Source organism: Syngnathus scovelli, chromosome 21, assembly GCF_024217435.2.
Source record: "Syngnathus scovelli strain Florida chromosome 21, RoL_Ssco_1.2, whole genome shotgun sequence".
NCBI classification, from domain to species: Eukaryota; Metazoa; Chordata; class Actinopteri; order Syngnathiformes; family Syngnathidae; genus Syngnathus; species Syngnathus scovelli.
The window spans coordinates 3,667,722-3,692,659 of NC_090867.1; the positions used below are offsets into that span (position 1 = coordinate 3,667,722).

The 24,938-nt window shown below is 48.9% G+C and overlaps 2 protein-coding genes across 8 annotated transcripts in view; one reads left to right on the plus strand and one right to left on the minus strand.

Annotated features, from left to right (window-relative positions):
* dbf4b (DBF4B-CDC7 kinase regulatory subunit) overlaps positions 1–24,938 on the minus strand; it is a 52,525-nt gene that overhangs the window by 26,416 nt on the left and 1,171 nt on the right. For 6 of the 7 annotated variants that reach the window (XM_049759231.2, XM_049759227.2, XM_049759228.2 and 3 more), the window contains exons 2-3: positions 19,570–19,661; positions 16,825–16,943 (exon numbers count right to left, since the gene is read on the minus strand). The gene's annotated coding sequence lies outside the window, so the exon portion shown is untranslated. The remainder of the gene's footprint in view (positions 1–16,824; positions 16,944–19,569; positions 19,662–24,938) is intronic. The other variant, XM_049759229.2, reaches the window with a different exon arrangement.
* Positions 13,901–16,070, plus strand: LOC125991371 (zinc finger protein 503). Its single transcript, XM_049759235.2, has 2 exons — positions 13,901–14,436; positions 14,531–16,070. Exons 1-2 carry the CDS (start codon positions 14,149–14,151, stop codon positions 15,902–15,904), a joined length of 1,662 nt encoding a protein of 553 aa, XP_049615192.1. The 5' UTR covers positions 13,901–14,148; the 3' UTR covers positions 15,905–16,070.

The following is a 24,938-nucleotide window of genomic DNA, read 5'->3' on the forward strand; positions in this document are numbered from 1 at the left end:
CCCCCAGGCAGGAACTGCCTCGGCCCCTGCGGCTTTTATGGGAGGGCCCAGGCGTTTATTGTCTATGGCTAACCATGATAGCTGAGTGCTAACGGTGAAGCAAACACGAGCGCTATCCAAGGTGGCAAGGTGAAGCTTATCACTAACCAATTTGAAAATGGCTCGCCGTGTGATCATTTTCCTGGAGTGCGGAATTAAACAAGGGAAGGTGCGACACAAAGAATGCAACAAAAAGTGCTCGCTTAGCAGTAATAAAATTGCTGTGGGATTTGTCTTGCCCGAACGACCGGGCAGGTAATTCCTCTCTGTCTTTCATGGTATTTGTCGGTGTTAAGTTGCCGAGCCTCGGCCCCGTAGATTCTCGCATCCACTTCCCCCCTTTGTCCATCCATCAATGGGCGGGCGCACTTTGTCAGCGCCGACTTCATCTTGGCGACGGCAATTGCATACGAGAGTCGCCCCCCCCCCAACCTCCGCTGACAGGGAAGCCCCTGACGTCAAATGTATTTTTTAAAATTTAACAGCAGGGAACACAAATGAGACGCTGATGGGGGCTTATTAACGACCAGGACATTTTGGCAACGATCAGCTTATAAATGGTCCCCCGTCAAGGCTCTCCTAAAGCCCCAAACGAGTCTTCTCGCTTCAGCGCTCCCGTCAGCTAATAACAAACGACGGCCATTAGCCGTATTGTTAGCCGTGACGCCCCCGAGAACAAACAAAAGATCGTAAATAACAATTTGCAAGGGGAAGCCTTTAAAGAAGAAAGATGGCGGTGAAGGTTGCCAGAGATGACGTGGGAGGGCTTTGAAGGCAAGATTGCAGGAAGGCTCTGCCAAACAAAGCCCACGGCGAGGAAATACAGCTGGCCCGAGCATTTTTGCTTCAGCTTTTGTTCCCTAATATTTGGACGAGCAATTCCCAAACGTTCATTTCTTTAAGTACGATGGCAAAAATAGCCTAAAATGTTTGCAAGGAAAGGCGCCTGCTTCTTAACAATATCCACCGTGGCCTGGGAAACTTGATCCACTTATGTGACAATTCAATAACATAATCCTAAATCCGTGACGACTTTTAACGAGATTACGTGCCCCGAACGCAGCGGAGACTTGTGGCCATAAAGGAAATAAGTTCATCAAAACACAGAATAGGAAACGGAGCTATTTTGTTGGATAATATATAAAAATTTTGCAAAGAGTTGCTTTTGGCTAACTTAGCTCATAGCTAACGCCAAACACAAGCTCATTGATTGCAGTAATGCACGCCGACAGCCCAAGGAGTGAAGAATGGCGGGGAATAACGAAAGGTTGTTTACCTATGGCGACATGAGAGACACAGTCGGGAGGTGTTTTGTTTTGCCTTGTTTTGTCAGCAGGGCGGCGACGCTGACGGATGGACAGAAGTGACAGTGCGGTATTCATCCCGCACGCTCCGCCGCCGGCGTTTGGACACGGCAATAAATCAGCCGCCCTTCCGCCGCTGTATCTACAGCTTATTACAGCCGGCGTGACAAATAAATAATAATCCCTGTCAACGAGGGCCTTTTGCACCGCATTGCACTGCAAAGCCTCCATCCTTTCATGCTCTTTTGCTTTTACTTGTATTTTGCCTTTACTTAACTTAAAAAATTCCTAAGATGGGATGCTTGTAATGTTAGTGTGTGACCGGCATTTGACCCAGAAAGAAACAATGAAAATGTTGACACGGGCACACGACCAGCGTGTGGAATTTTGGGCCTTTCCCGTGAATTTCACAAGCACTCATTAAAGATTTACGGCTCCCCAAAACATGTTAATTGGCTTCAAGTGGGGGGAACAGGCCGCACAAGCGCGCTGACTACGTTGTGCCAGCAACAGAAGCAGCAGCAGGTGGAGGCCAAGACTCCAAAGCAGGCCCGACGTGCTCGTGTATTGAAATAATAGCTGACAAAGACGCTGGGCATTTGCGTCAGCCTAATAGGCCGCGACACCCGAGCGGCGCCTTGCCTTGCCTTTAATTTGTTGTGACCGTCCAAACGGTTGGCTGGATGGGAGGGGGGGGTGCAGGTCGGGGGGGCAGATCTTCAGTGGACACGGTGACAGCAAGCGGCTGTGAGATTTTTTTTTTCTTCTCGAGTGGGCAAACAAAGACAGGGAGTTTTGACAGGAGGGTGTCGCGGCAAAGAGATGAAATGGCAAGTGAGTGGCGATCACCGCCATTTGCGTTTTGTTGCATCAGCAACGGTGGCAAATCGGGCATTTCGTCAATTGGACACTTGCGTGTCAAGGTACAACTTGTTAGTAAAGAGTGGGCATTTCTTTTCATGCGTTGGCTGGCTTTGGCTTCGAGGTCAGCGGACTTTGCCGGCGAGCATATGCCGAGCCAATAAATTCATCAATTGTTGGGATTGTTTCCCCGGCAGTGCATAACTTGATTATTTTCACGCGCATCTATGTCAAATCCTTTCGCGCAGCACAACTCAATTCTGCTCTTTATCATAGCGATCATTAATAACTGTCAGCCGTGCTGCCTCATTAGCATCAGAGCTACATTTGTTTCTGCACACAGGCTGATTATTTCCTACAACAGGCCCCGGCCAATTACTTCGGCGGGTGGGGAGGGGGTGAAAAGGTATCACATAAATCAAAAGCTAACAAGGTGGCAAATTTGAAGTTATCCCGATTGCGAGAGACGCCCCGACTAATATGTCACTGTCAGCCGAGCGCCACGTACACGCATGCCGAATATATCATCCCAAGAGGTTCTCTCCAAGGGTCGGGTAGCGTAGCATTAGCATATTCAGAGCACAGGTGGGAAGGAAAATTTAAAGCGACAAAGTTCCAACATGCCGGCGCTGTCTTTACGGGCCGAACAGCTTTTACTCTTTGCGTGATGATGTTCATCCATCACGGGCCGACAGCGACATACATGGAGGCGACGGCAAACATGCAAAGGCAGCAGCGGAAAGAAAATTTGCTGAAGTGGCGCGCACGCCCTGAAATATAATCAACAGTCAACTCGTTTTACAATAATAATTTTGGGGGTGCGGCTGGAACAGATTCCATTCATTTAAACGGGAAAGCGGATTTGGGAGACATACAAGCGATCTGAGTTATGACATCACGTCAACGCTGTTTCCCAGCATCTGCTCGGCCTCGTCCCTCATTCTGAAGCGCAAATTGAGCACAGACGGGAGGCAAAGTTTTGATCTTCAGCAGAGGTTAGCGAGGGTTATCTTTGGCCGTCCATCTAGCCTCCCAACCTGCCGCAGCTGTCTTCTTCTTCCTCTTTCTTCTTTTTCGCGAGCAGACAGCGCCGCTTAATCTTAATGTGCGTCACGTGCCATGGCGGCCGGGCCCCGGAGTTCCTCACCCAGGCGGTCCAATTCATCAACATCTACCACAAACATCCCCGGCTGCACAGCCCAGATGATCTGGCCACTGATGTATAGGACGTCGGGCGGAGGTGGCGGCGCGGTGCAACACTTATCAGATTGCACATTATGCACTGCTTTGTATTGCCCGGGACAAAGAGAAGACCAAAGTCCGGACAGGCCCGCCTCACTTTGCTGAAAGACTGGGCCAAGCCGGCTGGCTCATTTCGATGAAGTGCGCCTGGGCCAAGTAATTTGTAAAGATCCAAATTCAGATGGCGACGGCGACGTCATCTACTTTACATCCTTCCACTCACAATCACCGCATAGATGGAAAAGTGATAGCACTACCGCCGAGTCTTAGAAGCAAATCTTTGAAAAGACAGAGAGTCTGAGCATCAAATGGCGCTTCAAAACAAATCAAGAGCACCGAATGCTAACGCCGAGGCTAACAATGAAGCCGCGCGTGCTAACGCTGGCCTGCTCTACGGGTGCGCCTATAACTGCAAGTCAGGGCCCACGGAGGCAATGTGTTCCCCATCAAGATGAAAGCACGAGTCGCTCTTCGGAATGATGTCTAACACGTAGTCTTGCTAAAAGCCGAATATAAATCAAGATGTCAGCACGGAGGGCAGATGGAAAACACTCGCGACTCGCGATACAAGAACAAAGTCAGCCCGGGCTAATTCTTCAAAGCACCGCTCCGATTTGGTTTTTACCATGACCCGCTAATGTAAAAATTACGCCTGACAATATAATCTGGATAACCTCGCCGCAGCCAAGCAACGACCGTAAAGCACCGAGCCCCCCCTCCCAGCGCCCGTTCTGAACCGAGGCAATAAAGCCGTGACACTTTTACGATAGCGTAATTAACAGCGCGCCCCGACCAAATTAAATCAATGTGCCCATCTAATATCATTTTCTCTAGTTATGCAAATCAAACACGCAAAGCCCCTCGGAATGAAGCCGTGCGAATCGCTTTCACGCGCTATCGTCCGATCAGACCTCTCGACACGAATGATGATGATGATGGGAGGAGGGAGGGGGTGAGTGTGTGTGTGTGTGTGTGTGTGTGTGTGTGTGTGTGTGTGTGTGTGTGTGTGTGTGTGTTGGGGCACTTTTAACCACTACACTGATTAGTGACAACATGGATGATAACAGCTTGAAATTAAAACAATGCTCATTGGTTAAAGATCGAATGGAAGCCCGGCATGGGAAAAAAAAGTCCCTGGAAGGCCTTCAAGCAGTTATTCATGTTGAAACAGAGCACATTTGCAGTTCAGTTGGATTTAACTTTAGGTACAATAACAATATTGTAACGTTGCATATGGATTTGTAGCGTGAAATTCAAGGTAGGGGTCCCTGTAATGACCTGTTGCTGTTTTTAGCCTTTAGCTTGCGGCCTTTTCCCTATATGTGAGACAAAAGGGAGGCTGTGGCAGTGGAAGGCGAGGGTGAGAGCGAGCGAGTGCAGTCTAATGGCGCTGATTAATGACAAGGGGCCAGAGGAGAGCCGGGACACAGGCGCAGGCAACATATATCATCCCTTCTCATCAGTCTCTGCACCTTTGTGGCCTCCACCCAGCCCGGGATAAATAAAAAAAAAAGCATGTACCGGCTGGAAAAAAAAAAATCAAATAAAAAGCTTCCCCAGTGATTTTCATATGGAGATGGCAGCTGGGCAGGCAAATGACATGTAGAAAAAGACATAATGAGCAAAAGCGGCGGAGGCTTTGTGTGTCATCACTCACCCCACACTACACTCGAGCACTCGCAGTGCTTAAGTCACATTCCCAAGGTCTAATCTTCTCGCATGGAAGCGGCGATGACTTATTGGCTATTTATGAATAGGCGCTGATGATAAATGGCGCCGCATTTATCTGCATAAGTAAGTCGGAGTGCCGGCGCGGAGGCCGTTACGCCGCCATCATCGGCGCAAAAGCCGTCGGACCCCAGCTGGGAGCCGTTCACGAGGTGCATTCTTGGGGGAATTTGCACTTTTAATTAAGAGGCACCTTGTTAAGACCAAAAGACAAACATTTGTGCAAAAATAGCAACAGGGATAAGGAAAGCCAAAAATCCAGATATTCAAAACGTTTGACAGTCATGCTAACGTCGTTATGAGGCACCTTGCGAGGGCAAAACGAGGCGTCTTAATGAAGGTGGCGTCAGCGCCGGGAGCTTGTCATTTTTCATATGCTTTCCCCGCAAATGTCGGACACCTCTTAACGGCCGCTGCGATAATGCTCCAGCTGTCTGCCGGTTGCACTTATGCAAGAATAAGCGAGGCTGGACAAATGCATTCAGATGGCATTCATCGCCGTTAATGATTTCACAGCAACGAAAATATGTCGGCGCTAGGTTGTAAAATATAACCATGAGAAGTTGTAAAGAAATAAGTGTAATCAAGCCATTTTTAATTTTCATTCACTTTGAATTTGTTGGTGCCCGACGAGCCTGGCGGCGTTGGCGGTGGCGTTGGCGGTGGCGTTGGCGGTGGCGGCGGCGGCGTAACGTCTCTGCGGTTGTTGTGGCGTCGGCGCAGCGTGACAGTGGCCCTTCAACTCTCGTGTTCCAGAAGCTTAGACGCGCTTGTTTGATGACGGCTTATCCCCTCAGCTGACATATTATGCTTGGACAGGCCGCCAGAACAAGCTACGGAGGGGATTAGCCCCCGTGCCGGCGCTAATGCAGTCAAACTGTCAGGCAGATCAAAGCCGCTCACTTCAGATTAAGACCAATTAAACGGGGTGGCGCTACACAAATTAATACTTGGAGCGCACACGCACACGCCGCAACAGGGCAGGCGGAGAAGGCGGTTGCCTCGGGCTTGGCCGGGCCCCGAACGGAGAGGGCCCCCCGAGAGATGGCTGACGTTGCTCCGCAGCGACGACAACATATTTGGAGGAGGAGCTAAGGTTAGCCGGTTATTGCAAGAAAGTGAGCGAGCGTGCGATAGCTGCTATGATACTAATGGCGAGGAAAAATAACAAAATGCATCAATGCTAAGGATGAAAAAAAAGATATGATAACTGCCAAAATGACATTGTAGGTTTGCAATGAGACGTGTCCTATTTGGGTCCACGTGGCCGACAAACGCAGATGTGGGAGCGGAATGCGCTCGAAAGATGCCGTCGCTCCCGTTTTGCGGCGTGGGAGGCGCAGCCATACCTCATTTCAGAGAACAAATGTGCTTAAGTTATTTCTGAAGGGAAGGCAATCTGTCAAAGGCCGGCCTGTTTTGGCATGTGGCAGAGCGCCACTGAGATCACAGACTCCGATTCTGCTTGCAATTACCGCCAGAGGACCTTCAAGGCAGGCAGGCGGCCATTAATCCTACTTCTGGCCCTGGACGCTTCGACATGTCAAATATTTCCCACTGTCCTCTGTGGCATGGCTCGAGGAAGAGAGAGAGAGAGAGAGAGAGAGAGAGAGAGAGAGAGAGAGAGAGAGAGCGAGAGAGAGAGAGAGAGAGCGAGACAGAGCGGAGTGCAAAAAAAAAATAAAAATCAATGGCGGCCCACTTGGCTCCGGCCAAGTAATTGCTGCTATTATGACTGCCATTATGTTTGCGTTACATCACTGCAAACTCTTGATTGAAATGTTCATACGTGAAGAAGGCAAAGAGAGAAGACAACTGCAATTAACGAGCGGAAATAAAAACCTTCGAATGGCTCCTTTTCCAAGCAGCTTTAGGCCACAGCTGACAGCGAAACGCTCACACGCACACCAACCGAATGAAAGGTGCAAGGCACCACTCTATAGGTATAAAAACAATTTGCAACTGCTTGACAGATTGGTGTCAGCGTGCGCAATAAATTCAAGTTGAAGAATGTCATAGCATCCTTCCATATTTCTGGCCCTCGGAGGAAGTGCGACAGCCCCGATTTATGCCTTGGAAAGCTGAACATCCAACTGGCCCCACTCGCCATCTAAATCAGATTTACAATGACTGTCAAAGGCGGCCGGGATGGACCAAATCATCTGGCTTTCGCGTTGTTTATTTATTTTTTTCATACGGGCCGCCTAACAAGTGACTGCGGGGTCTTTGTCCGCTCACGGAGGTACGAGATCGACACATGACACACATCTTTCTTTCTAATATCGTATTTATTTTAATAAAATTGGGCTGTTCTATCTAAACTTTTCCAAACAAGGGGACCACCGGCACTGCTTCACCCTTCAAGCTTCCACACCCCATCGCTCATAATACCCCCCCTTTCTCCCCATCACATGAATCGTGTTCAACAAAAGACGCTTTGAGGTCACGCGCTTCCTCTTCTTCTTCTTCTTTGTGTAAGCCCAAAGACAAGGAAGACTTAAAAGGGGGCTTATAAGGATAATGCTAAGAGAAAACACATGCCGTTACTTTGCCATGAATTAGAAAAAGTGTCAGATCTGCACGGAGGGGAAAACGACTTTACTAAGGGTGAAATCGACTCATTGAACTTTGCTCATCAAACGGCCTAACGGTCCGTGCTCGCGATTAATACGCTTGAGCTCTAAAGCCGCGCCTCTCGCCCCCCCTTCCTGTTTTTTTTAGATTCATCGCCCCAAGAATCCTCCACAGGGGTTTTAAAAACTTCAAACGCGGTCTCATGAAATAGTCAGGAGGTGTCAGACATGTGTTCCCCCGCACTTCACCTCCAACGCCGCCGGCACGACAACACCAAAGGCCGCCATTGATTTTGTGCAAAGGGTGACACCCCCTAAAAATATTAAAATGATACAAAATAATACAAGCCACTGGTGAGATATATTTTACTTCCATCATCTTCTGCGTGGACATCTGAATGGAGTTAAACGGACACGCCGGTATATTTTCCGAGCCTAATTCCGCACGGATCGTCTTCGTGTATGAGCTAATAAAATCAGCTTTATGGAAGATCCGAGACAGATTAAGTCACTGTCCGAAGAATTTAAAGCTCGCTGGGCTGTACATTCAAAAACAGAGGTCAAAGAAAAGCCAACAGAGATACAAGCCACTCGCTGATCCTTTGCCAATCCACTGGAAATGAAACATTCCTTCCTGCGGGTTCATCCGCTAAATATCGAATATATACCGTGTTGGCTTCACGCAGCAGCGCTCTGCAAATGGGAAAGTAATCTCAAACGTGAGATTGAAAAAAAGGAAGGGAAAAAGATCAACGCAAAGAATTAGCAATTTTAATTTATTATTGCCATATGCAAAATGGCTTGGAAAAAAAGTCTGCGTCGATGTTTTTATTTTTTGTCTGCGTCGAACCGAAGCTTGAAAAGCCATAAATCAAATAGACTATTGAAAGCCATTAGCTGGCGATATGGCAACAGACGTTCTTGATTGTGCGTATTGAAGGCAGCCGGCAGATTTTTCTCCACTGATCAATGTACAGCGCCGCAACAAAGGGGCTATTTATTTACTGCGGCCGAGGGGCAGAAACGTTACCATTATATCAAGTGGCTGCGCTGATTTACAGCCAGCTATTCAGCTCCTGCTGAACGTCAATAAGACCAAGGAAATGATTGTTGACTTCCGGAAGGGTCACACAACACACCTGCCGCTGATCATCGACGGTGCTGTGGTGGAGAGGGTGAGCTGCACCAAGTTCCTGGGGGTGCACATCAGTGAGGACCTCTCCTGGTCCGAAAACACCTCGTCACTGGCAAAGAAAGCTCAGCGCCGCTTGTACTTCCTGCGGAAGCTCAGGCGTGCATGTGCTCCTCAGGCAGTCCTGTCTACATTTTACCGTGGCACCATTGAGAGCGTCCTCACCAGTTGCATCGCTGTCTGGGGTGGTAACTGCACTGAACAGAACTTGAAGGCCCTGCAGTGCATAGTGAATACGGCTGGTAAGATTATTGGTGCTTCGCTACCCTCCCTGAAGGACATTTACACCTCCCATGTCGCCCGCAAGGCAACCTCGATTGCCAGAGATGTGAGTCACCCGGCTCACTCTTTGTTTGACCTTCTGCCCTCTGGGAAGAGGTACAGGAGCCTGCGCTCCCGCACCACCAGACTCGCCAACAGCTTCTTTCTCCAGGCTGTTAGGGCCCTGAACTCGCTACCCCCTTCTGCGTAGCGTGCGGCACTGTTGCGCTATTTTCGGGAATGTCTGCTGTACGCGCACTTGCTCCTTGTTTTTCTGCTCCTCCTATTTATTTATTTATTTATTTATTTATTTATTTATTTAATTGTTGTGTTAGTTATTCATTATTTATTCAGCACGCTTTTGTTATACTTGTTTACTTGTTTGTCTGTTGTGAGCCATGTCTTGTCACCGTGGGATAGGGGGGAACGAAATTTCGGTTTCTTTGTGTGTCTTTGGCATGTGGAGAAATTGACAATAAAGCTGACTTTGACTTTGACTTTGGTGTGTTTGAGTGTCTCACCATCATCTGAAATCTACTTTTTAGGAAGAAGGCCTCTGTCTGGTTTTTGAAGAAGAGTGCAATTTGACAACGCGTTTGGGGCGACGAGCCGAGGAGCCGTCAGAGCGAGCATTTGATCACTAAGTCGACAATGAAGCGGTAAGTGTCGAACGGCTGCCTGACGCTAATACCGGCTGGAATCCCTAATCCTGCTTGTGAAATGTGACAAAATGGGTGCGGAGGCCCCGCTTTATGGGAAATAATCTGCCCATCACAGACGCTCATCCCGGCCCCCGGGTGTCAAAACACGCTACCTGCACATTTTCCCCCGCCGGAAATTAAATCGAAGGGATCAAAGATTACCTCGGCTATGTTATCAGTGAGGCCGGCAAACAACGAAAAGGACCGCGTTGCAAACAAACAAAACGTTCATTTGGGACGCGTGTCGCTAATCCTTGAGTGACTTGACAAAGTTTGCGCAAAGTTCTTAATGTGGCAGGTGTCGGGCGGCGGCAGCGGCGGTGGGACGACGGGCTGAAGCTAACGCGTGCGTACAGCATGACATCCTCACCTGCCTGATACGAGCGGCCGACAGTCGACGCTTAATCTGGGCGGGTTTAGACTTCAACCGCTCCTGACCAGCTTTGACTAATCGAGGAGACGACGTGGAAAAAGAGCCTTCAAGCGTTGCCGCCATCTTAGATTTCCGCCACCTCAACTTGGCCCGTGCGAGAAGAGGAGGGCGGCGTACGCTGACTTCTAAGTATCCCGAACGTCCCGTCCTTAAGCGCATCGCGCTGGTAACGTGAGCCGACAACTTCTTACTCTGTGCCAGTTTCTTTAGGGGGCGGGGGGTAGCGCCCGACCCCGCCAGCCCGTCGGCCTTCAAAGCAAAAAGCGAGTGTATTTTCTTGTCATATTTCCTTGAAGGACGTTTCGCCGCTCTAATTCCCGCACTTTGGTTTAAGGTGCATTAGCGCAGCTACGGAGGTGATGGGAGCAATTTCAAAGTGTCATTCAGCGGCGGAAATATCGCAGCGTGTCTCGTGCGGGCTGCCTCCGTCAACTTGCCGCTAATCTGGCTTTTATTCACTCGACACTATTTACTTGTCAGCGCTTGGCTCCGGCACGTCAGATCCTAATGAGATCCGTTTCCAGACAGGTTGAGAGCTATCGAAAGTGAAAGGTCAAATTCAGAATGCAGGAAATGTGGGCCACGTATTTGGTGTACAACTAACAAGTGGCGCGACGACGCTTTGGAGTATAAAAGACCGGTCTTGGCTGGCAGACGGCAGTTAGTTAAGGCCGTTAATTTCCCCGCAGACGCGCCGCTGCGGGCGACACGCTGGGGCCGTACTTAAGCATTATTAATGTGACAGGCTTCGGTGCAAGGCCAATCAATTAAACAGGAGCAATCACCGTCGCCTGGATGGCGGGCGGGCAGCCATTTTAAGGAGCCGACGGGGGCGGGAGAGCGGCACAAAACAATAGCACCTTGCAGCCGTCATCTGGCCTTTTTAGCCGTCACGTCCAATCGGCCCGTCTCTGCCTTGATGTGGCACAAGAGCTCTCACGTCGACGCAGCGGGGAAGGAATTGGAGCTCGCGTGCAAATGCAGACGACCGGAGATTTTTATTGGCTTCTTTCTACTTTTGCATAAAGGCGCCTCTAGAGGCCGTTTCAAGTTTCCTTGATTTGCAGGGAACAGGAAGCACACAAAGTCCAAGTAAAGCTGAGGAAGCTTCGCACATCCAAATTGCACAAATCTTTTGAGACCCGATGACGTCGCCCGCCGACGTCCAACTTTGAAGCTGCCGTGTTGGCGGAGGGGTGCGACCCGTCCATAAACGTGTCCCCCCTGGGTGAAATACAAGCGGGAGATTTGGGGGCTTTCTGTTCAAAAGTCATGAATTACGACGACAGCGGGGTGGAAAAATGTGCAGCCATTTAGGGAGCGAGCCGGGAATTTGGTGCGGCGCGCCTCGGCGGCCCATCCATCAGGGCCACAATAAAAGAGTTTTTGGCTGACTCTGGGAATTTATGGTCGCCCTTCCCTGTCCTAATAAGTCAAGCCGGCGTGTCAGCGGCTGACAGGCCGTTGCCAAAAACAGCGGCGGCGTCATCAATCAAAAAACACTTGCATCTGTTTAGCTTTCGCCTGATCAGCAAGACATTTATAGGCTATTGAGTAATAAGATAAGTGGCTTGCCTTTCAAAGGGGGGAATTGGAGAAATGGAAGATTTCAGGATGAACGGCAACCGCAAGACATTTTTATAAAACATCGTAGAGAGTGTCATTTTGGATTTTGACTGAGGCTATTCATTTAGTCCAGATGTTCCATTTTGAACTGCTTTTTTCAGATTGGGAACGTACCTGTAGTAGTCTTTTTGGCCAAAAAAATTCTTTCGGCCAATCTATTCATCTATTGCACAGGTGTCAAACTCAAGGCCCGGGGGCCAGATATGGCACGCTAAGACAAATTGTGCATCAAATTCGTGTCATTACTAGAATTGCAAATTGTCTTCACTTTTAATAATAGCTGTTTTTTTAAATATTTGACCAGTTTTTACTCGTCTGATTTGAAAACGAATTATTTGTCAGTTTGTTTTGTAGCTTTTACTGTATATAATATGAGGTGCTCATACATTTATTTGGGTTGACAGTCATAATCGCCCTCCAAAAAAAGCTATGACTACAATGCGGGCCGCGAAAAAATTTAGTTTGACACCCCTGATCTACTGGTACGTGCAAATCTAACGGTAGCTTTTTTTTTCTCAAGAACCACAAAGAAAAGAAATGTAGTCAAGATGGCGAGCAACGTCCTCGCGTTCGTCTTTCGTTAAGATTACAGAGGCCGAGATGATGGATGGCTAAGTCGGAGACGACACTTCCCCTTCTCTTGATTTTGCTTTTGCACGTGGCAGTGACCTGAATGTGACTGAGGAGAAGAAATGCAGACGGCTGACAGATAACTGGCAAGCAGGATGGAGAAGTGACAGATGCCCGGCTGCATTCGGGAGCAGAAAGCACGCCAAAACACGTCAAGCGGATGGACGGAAAGACGGACAAGCGGCGTGCTCCCCAGCCGTGGGTTATTTCTTAATGACTCATATGTGCTCCAAAAAAGAGACTGTCTTGTCAACATGGGAAGTGGAAGAAAAGGAAAGAAAAGGAAGCTCAAGTGGCACTGGATGACTTGATAGTTGCTCTGATTTGCCAACAGGCTCCAGACTAGTAATAACTAACAACTCACAACAATGCCAGAAAACCACCGAGGTAAACAAATGTGAAAGGTCAACTTCTTATTGTGGAGAAAGGAGGACTCCATTTGGCCACGCCCCCAAAGAACAAAAACTATCAGGTAAAAAAACAGTTTAAGCCGGCATCTCCACAAGTGAGTCTGACAGACTACTAGTTGGGCTTTGCGCCTTTTCAGCCAATATATAATTAAAGTTAAAGTTAAAGTCCCAATGATCATCGTCACACACACATCTGGGTGTGGTGAAATTTGTCCTCTGCATTTAACCCATCCCCATGTGATTTTGATCCATCCCCTGGGGGAGAGGGGAGCAGTGAGCAGCAGCGGTGCCGCGCTCGGGAATCATTTGGTGATCTAACCCCCCAATTCCAACCCTTAATGCTGAGTGCCAAGCAGGGAGGCAATGGGTCCCATTTTTATAGTCTTTGGTATGACCCGGCCGGGGTTTGAACCCACAACCTTCCAGTCTCAGGGCGGACACTCTACTACTGGGCCACTGAGCTGGTGAAATTGTAATCAAAATTGTTTGGCTTCATAATTTTAATTCTAAGTTATTGAGACGAGACAATCGGTTCTTCTACGGCTTGGTGCAATAAAGGTCGCGGAAACACTGGATGAGATCATCTACGTGCGTGCCGTCGTCGCAAATCCACCCGAGCAGAGTGCGGGCAAGCGCACAGAGCCAATTACGCGAGAAAACACCGCGTTAAAAGGGTCCGCGAGCGTGAAAGACACTCTCGTGGGGATGCTGCACGTCATTTTCCTTTCGTCTTTTCACCTCGGATCAACTCTTGCAGGCTGCAATCCACGCGGACAAGAGCGAACGAGCGCGCACGGGGACGTGGGCGGGGGCGGAGTGATCCTGCCTTCCTCCTTTGACGCACCAGGCCAGCCACTCTTCCTCCTCCTCTTTCCTCCTCCTCCTCCTCCTCCTCCTCCTCCTGTAATCCGAGCGCGCTCTCGGACCGGCGACCACACTGTCACAGGACGCTGACGGGAGAAGACGACACATGCGGAGACCACACGACACGGCACGGAATGTCCACGCACGTTCATAAGGATTTAACGCTTTTGGGTTTGGCCGTGCGTGTCCGCAGGAGGTTTGACGGCAGATTTTGAAGGGCTTTGCGGAGCACACGCGCACCGGCCACGCATGCATTTCTCGGCCATTTCCACGAGCTTTGGGTCATGATCACATCGCCCACGGTGACCGTCCTGAGACACAGCACTAATTCAGCGTGGGAGAGCCGCTCCTCGCCCGGGGAGAGAGGCGCACCGAGCCTCGACAGTCGCCTGTACGCGCACCGCAGCACCACCGCCCCCAACAACTCCGTCGTCTCCTCTCCCGCAGACCCAAACCGCCAAGCCGGCCGTCTGCCTATCAAGCTGCTAAAAATGCTCACGGCCCGGGCGGGACACATCATCCACCCGGAGTACCTCCAGCCGCTGCCGTCCACGCCGATAAGTCCCATCGAGGTGAGTGCCCCCCACTCGTGCATAACCCCCCCCCCCCCCCCCCCCCCTTTAAATATGTCGACAGCGTGTAACTGCGATGTATTCTGCTTCACAGCTGGACGCCAAGAAGAGCCCACTGGCACTTTTGGCTCAAACATGCTCCCAGATCGGGAAGCCGGACCCCCCGGCCTCCTCCAAGCTTTCCTCGGTGGCGAGCGGCGGTGACAAGGAGAGCAAAGCCGGGCCGCTGAAGATCAGCGACATCGGCGGGGACGACAAGTCGAGCTTCATGCCCTACGCCAAGTCGGTGTCATCTTTGGACAGCAAGAAGGAGTCGATCCTGAGCGGAGATAAGAACGGTTTTCGGGTGCCGAGCGCCGCCTGCCCGCCATTCACGCCCAGGACCGGCAGCCGGAGCGCGAGCCCAAGTTCTTGCGCCTCTGCCTCACCGCTGCCGAGTGACGGCAAACCGGCGGCAGATAAGGACGACAAAAAGGAGTGCGAGCGCCATAAAAATGCGTCGTCGCCGGAGAGCGGCAGGACGAGTGGAATTAGCCCCGATGGCAGCCAGGAGAGCGCGCCCGGGTCAAAGGTCGTCACGACGGACTCGTCGTCCGTCACCTCGTCGGTGCTGGGCTCTGGACTGGTGGCTCCGGTTTCCCCATACAAGCCCGGTCACACGGTTTTCCCCCTTTCCTATCCTGGGAGTTTAGCGGGCGCTTACGCGAGTTACGCGCAGCCCTTCCTGCCGCCAGGCATGAGTCTGGAGCACGCCAAGTCCAGCAGTCAGCTCCTGAGCGCTCAGTTTGCGGCGTGCAGCAAGGCCGGGAGCAGCCCCATGGCAGGGGCCTCCCCTCCTTCGCTCATGTCCGCCGGCTTGTGTCGGGACCCGTACTGCCTCAGCTACCACTGCACCGGCCATTTGTCGGTGACCTCCGGCGCCAACTGTGTGCATGACGCCGCCGCCTCGGCCCTCAAGTCGGGATACCCGCTCGTGTACTCGGCGCACCCGCTGCACGGCGTGCCGTCGTCTGCGCCGTCCTTCGGCGGACACCCGCTGTATCCGTACGGATTCGTGCTGCCCAACGACCCGCTGCCGCACGTCTGCAACTGGGTGTCGGCCAACGGCGCGTGTGACAAGCGCTTCTCCAGCTCCGAGGAGCTGCTGGGCCACCTGCGGACTCACACGGCCTTCGCGGCCGGCTCGGAGAAGCTGCTCGCAGGCTACCCGGGCTCGTTAGGAGCCATGGCCTGCCACGTGCATTTGCCCTCCGGCAGCAGCCCGGTCAGCCCTGGCGCAGCGCTCGCCCTGCGAGGGAGCCCGCATCACCCGCTCGGACTGGCCAGCCGCTATCACCCGTACTCCAAGAGCCCCCTGCCCGCCCCGGGAGCCCCCGTGCCAATGCCCACCGCCACCGCAGCCTATTACTCCCCATACGCCTTGTACGGCCAAAGACTGACCACGGCCTCGGCTTTGGGCTACCAGTAGCGGACCAAATGCAAAATATAGCGATATACACGTTTATAAAGGAGATTTAGGCCCAACGAGTTTTCTATGTAGGGACGGACGGGATCCATGCAAGGGATGGATGAGTGTATTTATTTGAGATAGCTTCAAGCGTGACTTCAAAAAATAAAAAAGAATTATAATATCACTCTCAACAGCGTGGATGTGCATTATTTGGGAGACGAAAGGATTTGACAACAAAGCAAAGCGAAACGAAACGGGGTTGTCTGTGACTGATTCGATTGCTTGCAACTTCAATATCTTTTTACAATCTGAAAATACTCATAAAACTAGTCCAAATGTGTCTGCCATGTTTATTTTTGGGGTTGAACAGCGGCGACGTCATGAAAGGGGTCAAAATATTAGGAACGGCTTATTAAACGTGCTATTAAAGTCATTAAAGCCCGAAGCGCGCCATTTTTTGTCCTGTATCATTTCGGGCCACGTCTGTAATAATAAAACTTGGCCCCCCAAGGGCCTTATTTCATCGATGGAAAAGAATACAATGTTTATGATGATGGCTATTTGGAGCACTTGCGACTAAAGTGTTGTTATGACATGCGCTCCTCTGAGGTTTTGCTTGTTTTTCAAATTTTCTAACGCTCTCGGCGGGGGGCTCGCTGTTTTAGCTCGTGCAGCTGGAAGCTTACTTTTTATTTACACGCGACTTTGAAACCTGCTCAGTAATTCCATTGCATGTTACATACGTTTGTGTTTCGTCAACTAAGAACTTACACAGAGGTGAGAAAACTCCCAAATGAACTTACCTGAACATGTACCTCACTAAATTGAGGTACCAGTGAATTCCAAAGTGGTGGTGGTTGTGCAGTGTTTGCATATTTGCCTATTCACAGATTCATTTGGGAGCGTACAGGCAGTCAAGTTAAAAAAAAAATACTTACCTATTTGCTGTCTTCTGTTTCATATCTGCTGGTAACTTGGTGTTAAGGAACTGTTGACGAGAGTTGAAGAGCTACTTTTAGACAAAAGTAGTCATTTGCCACCATCTTGTGGCAGGCATCTAAGGAAATGAAAGGAGCTAAAGCTTCATGACTGAGCAAGAGAAAGAAACAAATCTGCAAATAATTGACAATCCCTTGGAGTTGTCATAAAAAAAGACAAATGTGGTACTGAGTTTAAAAAAAAAGTGAACAAGCAGGGTTTTTTTGGGAATAATGGGAGATGGCTTCCAAAATAAGTCCACAATTTTGTGAATGCCAAACCACAAATATGCTTGTGGTGCACTGTACACACACACACAACGATTTTTAAAACTTTGATGACACCAGCATTTTTAAAATGTGGATTTTTTTATTTTATTTTTTTAAATGGCTTTTGTCACGTTCTTAACCTCTCTTGGGACTATTTCCCAAAAACGCAACTTGCGTGTTGAATTCCAACAAAAAAAAAAAGGTTAAGCAATTAAATTATTTGTACAATTTCAAAGGTCATTGTAGAGATAATTGTGCTGAGCTCAGCCCAACATGATTTAAAATGTCTTTCTCCACAGTTGGAACAGGTTTGATTTTTCTCTATTCGTCACATTTTGTGGCGAATGTGTTTATTTCCTTGTACTCAATGACTTGAAGTGCAAATGTGTTGTGGTGTGTTTGTGTCAACGCTGTGGCAAATTGTGTAACGGATGCACTTAAGCCTTTTTGCTCATGCTTTGTCGTTTGAGCTGAAAATAGTTGCAGTTTACAATGCGTGACTGACACGAGCTGGCCTCGCTCCCGGAGGCGCCACCTGCGGCCCGACTCGTTTTCCAACACTTGTTCTTCACTCCACTCCTTTCTATCACTTGGCAGGCTGCCGTCAAGCTTATTAATGATCCAATGGCAGGAACCCCCCCACCACCCTCATGACCCGTGCAGAGGCCGCTCGGCTTGAAGGCCCAATTTGAAATGTGAAGGAAGTTGTGTGAAGTGGTTAATTCCACACACCTGCAATATGACACAGGATGGTGCAAATTCAACAAGAGTAACACAAGTCTTAATGAAAGCGGCTCCTGACTGTTACTCAGTCACAAGATGGCGCCAAAGCACTAGTTTTACACAAGACATGGCACTGGCCTGAGTGACAAAAACAGCCAAGAGGGATTCCAATTCCCCAATGGATTGTGCAGGCGTGTTTGTTGCGTACACTCATAATAAGGCGAGGAGTTGCTCCCATGCGGAAAGTTGCCGCGTCGGCAATCTGTCAACGCACAAAAGCACGAAAGAGCAAGGGTGAGTTGAACGTCAGGCTTTGCGCCGCGCTGCACACAGTCTGTCATTTGCACCCGCCACATAGTTTCCATGTCTGTCATTGGCCCACAACCTTTTTTTTTTTTTGTGGTCTCCAAAAAACGTCTTGCTCACAGTTTGTCGACTGCCACTTGCGTGTGATTGATGACGGCCAGGCCTATTGTGTGTGTGCGGGTGTGTGTGTGTGTGTGTGTGTGTGTGTGTGCGTGTGTGTGTGTGTGCGTGTGTGTGTGTGTGTGTGTGTGTGTGTAGATGGCTAATTAACTGCAGGCTGACTGAAGAGCAAGGCAAGCCAGTGGCTCCAACAAGATGGTCCTTTGGCCCGCCCCTGCTCGGCGGTGGCATGTGGAAGCGCTTACTGACAAATTTGCGAGAGGCGCAGCAACGTTGACTAAGACGAATGGCCGCTGAGAACGGCAAACAAGCCTCTAATTTAAGCGTGTTTAAATGTTTGACACGCTGGCACCGCGCCTCGCCGCTGTTCGTGCTCCCTCGTCGGGGGAAATGCGGCCAAAATACCCCCCCCCCCCCCCACACACACACACACACACACACACACAACCTCTGCCCACGCTTAAAATTACACTCGGCATCTTGATGGCGGGAGCTTTTGTTGCTTGGAAAACATGTTAGCTGCCTTATAAGGTTTAGTATGGCCATTTAGTATAGCCGTGATACTGTTTATAAGATATAGATTGTCTTACGAAACTCGGCTAACTTAATGCTAACGCTTTAAAAATAAGTAAAAAATAAAACTCCGCGTCAAAGTCTAATGGTGTCAGTTTGAGTGGCTGAATGATGGCGCTGACCTATGAGAACTTGATTCCTTGTCGCCGAATGAAGAAAAAAATAGTTCCCAGGGAGCGACAGTGATGGAAAATAGCAAGGAACACGAAAAAGCGAGTTGCTTAATATAGTCGGAAATGAAACATGGCACTTAAGCGGAGCAAAATGCATAAGGGCAGATGGCAGACCGTTCCAGGTGACACTTTGGCCAGTGGAATATGACGAACGAGCATGTGCTGATACGATCTAGTCTGCCATCTGCTTAAATGGCCACCATAATGTACAGCTCGTGATAAGGCTTGAAGAGCAGCAGTTTTGCTTTTAATTGCTTTTAAAAAAATCTATCTGCAGCAAGTGGCATGCTATTTTTCATGAGACAAATGGACTTTTTTTTTTTTTGCGAGATTCAAAATTAGAGCAGAAGACAATCAATCATTGTATTCCCTCACCTCCTACTTTTCCACCTCCGACTAAATATCGCATGGCTGTGTTTTTTGTTTTTTTTTTTTTTTTTTAAAACCCTTTCTTGACCTAACCTTGTGACATAATAATGTAAAGGGATTGTGTTGGTGTTATTATGATTATGTTTATAATGGGGGCAAGTCAGTTACTTACAGATTTCCGAGATTAGCTGCAGGGTGATTGTTCATATCAACTTTGATAGGATTTTTTTCCAGCCATCCATTTCTGAGCTGCTTTGTCCTGTGCTAGGATTTAAACAAAAGAAATTTAGTAGTGTACAATCTGAGAAGATTGTGAAAAGATTTGTTTTCCTCAATTTCACAGCAATCTGAAAGGCACGCAAGCATGTCAACACAATCTGATTGTAATTTCCTAATGGTGAACGATGAGGACAGAAGTTTCAACGCATGACGGAATCGGAATGAGTTGGCGAGTTGTCGGCCAAGTCGTGACTCTTTCTCAAAAATGTGGCGAAGGAGAGGCAGGATGCATCTGAAGCACGTTTAGCGCCGTGCCTACTCAAACGTGGCTTGTAATGACGCCCCGCAGGCATTTGGAGGCAATGCAAATACTTGTACGGCAGCCAAGACTTTTGGTGTAACGCAAGGCACGGATCAAACATAAAACAAGAATAGCGCTTGAAATGGCGCTCTAACAAGGTGACTTATATGTGCAAAAACATGAGCTAAATGTCAAGTGTGTTCATAAAGCACCCTGTAAATTTGGCTCGCCGCCAGCTCCGTGTCGTTCGGGTTATGACGAGCGGAAATAACAAGCCGCTTTCGGTTTCCGTCGCCCTGCGTGTTGAGAAATGGCTAATGACATTTCCCATCCAAAGAGAAACAGCAAAGCATCTGATGCATGATTGGACAAAACAAAATATTTTGCGTTTCAGAATTGATACAATAGAATAATTTACACGTGACGCTCCACCATTTGTGTTCCGAGAAAACCGCAATGGACCGCGTGAGGGATCCCATGCTGACTAGATTAGCTGCTGTTTTTTTTTTTACAGGAAATGAAAAGCAGATGTTGTGTACAACACACGGGAGACGCCAATCTAAGCGCGAACAGCGGAGACAAGAGGTCAATTTGAGGCACCCCGGCTGTTTGATATCCTTCAAACATCGGCCTTTGCCGGAGGCTAACTACTCGGCCGCGCCTTCGTCATTTGCATCTGGAGGACCGAGGTTGGAAACGTTCTCTCCGGCCCACGCAGGTGCAAAGCCGTCGTCCATCTTCGCTCCGCTAATTATTCTGTAATGTCAAGCCATCCAGATGCTTTTTGACTTTTATCGTTTCAATGAAGGCAAGTTTTTAACGTGTTTGTTTGAAAGCTAGCGCCAAAACATTTTGCATAAGAGTGATTTTGTTATGAGTACAGTGTTCCCACACATCATTAGAACAAATTTGTATGCATTTTTTACGGTTTACGGTAATACCTTGAGGTTTTGAAGGATTTTCATTTCAAGTTTGCTTTGAACCATTTTGGGCTAAGCGGTAACTAGCTAAGCTACTCCTTTGCTACCACAACGGCTGAGAAGGAGCGCAAATGGATTTTAGTAGCTGAGCATTTCATATGAAGACTCGGACAAGGCAAACATTTACTGGCAACTCGGATTATTTCCCACAAATTGCCTATAAACTTGACAATTTTCTGCTTGGTAAACACCGTCAAGCAAAGCGATAGTTGTGTCTCCCGGGGAAGTTTATCAACAATCTGTTCCGTGTGACTAATGACGATGGCCCGCCGCCAGACGGATTTAATGACGCGCCACTCTCATAGGTACGGCTTATTAAATGTTGCTAAATGTTTTCTCGTAAGTGTAAAGAGCGCCGCCATTAGCGGCTTAAGGCAGTTCGAGAGAGCCATTACGAAGGGCCACTTCTCTTTGCTAGCAAAGTGAAGAAGCAGGCTAAAATCTGCTATTTGTGTTTGCCTTGCAATCATTCGGAAAGTTCAAAGAAGTCAGTATGTACTATTTATTTTTTATTTTTTTCACAAGACATCTTCAATTCAAGCTGGCCCCCGCACCCACATCTCGCACCAGCTCAGAGGGCCGGCCCACAACAAAGTGGACGCCCCGAGTTATCATCCATCATGGTGGCACATCAAACACATCCAACTTGCATCATTAAAAAAAAAAAAAAAAAAAGATGTCGAATACTCAGAGCAAAAGTTAGATTTTGAAAGAACGCAAAGAAGTTGCACTGTAATGTTTTGAGCATTTCTGAGAATCAGGACATCGGGATCTTTTTTTTAACTATCTTTGATTTATTGCAGTTGGCTGACATGACTAATGTCAAACTGAACATCTCTGTATTATTTTCAAAAGCAGGAATGAGCAAACTGGTTCGCCTATATGGGAAATTAAGCAACAATTGCACATCGACTTGTCCATTTGGCCTTCATTCATATTAACGTACGCACAGCCTGCCCTGCAATTCTGATGGCTCTTGATAGATGGCAGAGCCCCTCCAAGGCAACCATGAAGGATCCAAACCAGAAAAGGCCCCAATTCCCGAAGCTCTACAGTAGCTGAACACTGGCCATCTGTCCGCATGGAAGAATCTGGCGAGCGAGCTCCGGAGGGGCTTGGGTGCCCCTGAATGCGGGCCTTGTGGATCGCGTTTGAGGTCTTGTCAGCGCTTGCGGACGCGAGGCCTCGTCACGAGCTCCAGCAGGCACCTTCTAGTGTATCTTCACCCCATCGCATTGACTCAATGAATGGACAAGCGACTCGTCTGTTCGCTTACCGTGACTGTGAGAAAAGAAATGAAACCGAATAGCCCGCCTTCTCAGATTGGATTTAGTTTGTCTTTTATTTCTCCTTTAATGAGCAGCCGCAAACACGGCGGCCTCGCCTACTCTGGGCGTCGCACGTCAGCTGCCTTTCCAGATTAGCGCTGACTAATGAGGATTCAAAATGGCCCTTATCTACATGAATGTCTTTTGATTTGAAAAGTCAATATGAGTTGTGCGTGTGGGGAATTTCCTAGCGCCGTCATCCATTAAGAGGAGGGGGGGGCTGGCCGTTGCCGCAAGATTAAACCCGGTTTGCTATTTTTAAGGAACGCTCCATTTGTATTTATTACATTTGCGCATCTCGTCACGCTCTCCGTCTGCATTAGAATGAATGAAAAAGGACATCCGGAGTAAGCGGCCATCTATTTGCCAGACAGCGGATCAATGCGCTGCGACGGTGGGATAGATGAAGCGATAGTTTACACGTTGCCATTCCCAAAGTATATTCCCGCTAGCGGGAGACATCGCTCAATTTAATGAAAGAGCCCGGAGCCGTAATGACCCTGGTGATTCATAGATCGGTAAAGGAAATCAATCCCGCATCACTTATGCGCAGAAACACGATCCTCAGCATCCTTAAATCTTGGCGCCGGGTAATAAATGGTAAACTATAGCATTACATTAAATTGCAACGTGTCGCCAGCGTGCCGGATAAGATGGATGAAGTTCATTAGAGGGCTGAAAACAGGCAGGCGGGAGTCCAGACATTGACGGCAAAAGGCTCGGGCCCCGGGCGGCGCTTTTTTCACCACGCCGTTGTTTTCCACTGATGATTTAGCGCGGCGACACGCGGCACCCGCGAGAGGACTTGATTTTCATGTTTGCCAATCTTCGTTTATACCTGCCCGCCGCGAACGTAAATACACTTTTACGGCTCCCGGAGAAATGCTTAAAGCAGCGCTTTCTCCGCGACCTGTACGGCAATATCCTTGACGGATGGCGGCGGGGTTTTGGACGACGCCCCAGAGACTTGCAGTATCCGGGATTCGATTGGGACTTTTACATTTGAGCAAAAGGTTCGCACAGGGCCACGTTTTGGATTCCGTTGTCATATTTTTTGAAATAGGATCACATTGGCCTGTTCCTCCATCATCCATTTAGTACAGAATATGCGATACGATTTATCAGAAATGGAAAAAAAAAAATGGAGGCTAGCTCACGCTGTAACGAAAGCGTTAAGTTCCAGCGGCTAAATGCGTCTTTAGCCCAAACAATGAGCACTTTAACAAGCAGCTTTTGGATGTATTTATCATATTAGTACCAGTCTGCAGAAGTAAGATGGATGTCTTCCCGCCGATCAAGTCATGAGTTTGGTCTGAGGAAGCCAAAAATGCACAAGGATTCTTTTCAAGTGCGCATTCTCGACTAACTAGGCCATATGACTGAAAGTAAGACAAGTGGGGCAAGTGTACTTTTAAATGTGGCACAAACATTCTAATGGTGATCCCGCAGGTTTTTGTGAATGTGAAGTTAAGAATTGCGGATTTTGCTTGTCAGAGCAAACAAAGAGTGTCAGCTGAAGGGCGAGGAAGCCGCAGCCGCCGTTCCCTTCTCCTTTGTGAGTGATATAGGGCAGCGGGATGATGTTAAATAACTGTAAATCCTTATCTTTGACTTTGCTGGAGCTTTATGGCACCTTCAAACGCAGTTCAGACACGGAATGCCCGTACCTTCTGCCGGATGCGCAATTTATGGCTTTATTACTCTTTGTAGAAAAAGAGAAGAGAAACATAATTGAACGGAAGCCCGGGACGGAGACGAGTCATCGCCGCGACATTTTTACGGCTTGCATTTTTTATGGCGAGAAAAGAAAAAAGGCTAGATGCAATTTTCTGATGCGTCCGCAAACGCTTAGCATTAGCTTAGCGCCGCACGTGGAGGTCATCAAGCGGCGAGGAGTCACGAGTTTGCACTGGCACTCGCCTATTTTTTCTTGCCCCCAGTGACAAGAAGCCCATTGTTGGCCGGCGATAAGGCTTCAGTGTGCACAGTAATGAGAATTAAGAAGGGGCATAAGTCACGCAAGAATTGGGTGACGGCAGATCAATAGATAGTGGCCGAGCCTCGGGGAGCATCAGCGAAGAGGAGCCCCTTTGTTTGCGGCGCGCTAGCAGGGAGTGTGAGCCGAACGCCGGCCCGGGAATTAACCGTCCGAGCTAAGAATACATCGGGCTCGTAAACACAATTCGTCAGGGTTGACTCGCGGCCTTCTACTGAAAACACTGGTGTGTCGACTTGAGGTCGCGCCAACCTATGAGCGGATTTAATGTACAATATCAGTTACATTTTGTATTTTCTCGATGTGCAAAATATACAGTCAGAGAGCGAAGACCCCCCTCATGTCCAAAGGTCATCTGACAAAAACTGTTTTGAGCCTTCTAACCACAAGCTTGTCTAATTTGGCTGTCAATCGGCAGACTCGTTGGTCTTCTCGTCGTTTGAGACGACGGCGGCAAAACTAGTGGACCGAAAACGCCCTGCAGCCGAGAGAGAGGGTGGAAACGCATTAGCGCTATTCTTAACGGCGCTGCGAGTGATTAGCCGCAACATGTGACAACTCGGATAAAAGATTCCCCGCCTGTGAAGTTGTTGGTGCAAATGCATATTGCGCCCATCGTGTTGAGAGCTTCCCCTCTTAAATGCGCCAATCAGCCGTTGTTGCCTCGCATTATTCCCGCCCCGTGCACCCCGGCCCAGTGAGCAGCGGCGCCAACTT

Excerpts from the sequence above, each read along its gene's own strand:
- LOC125991371 (XM_049759235.2), top strand. The coding sequence starts at position 14,149 with ATGATCACATCGCCCACGGTGACCGTCCTGAGACACAGCACTAATTCA. Across the intron at positions 14,437-14,530 it reads CGCCGATAAGTCCCATCGAG|CTGGACGCCAAGAAGAGCCC; the intron begins GTGAGTGCCCCC and ends TCTGCTTCACAG.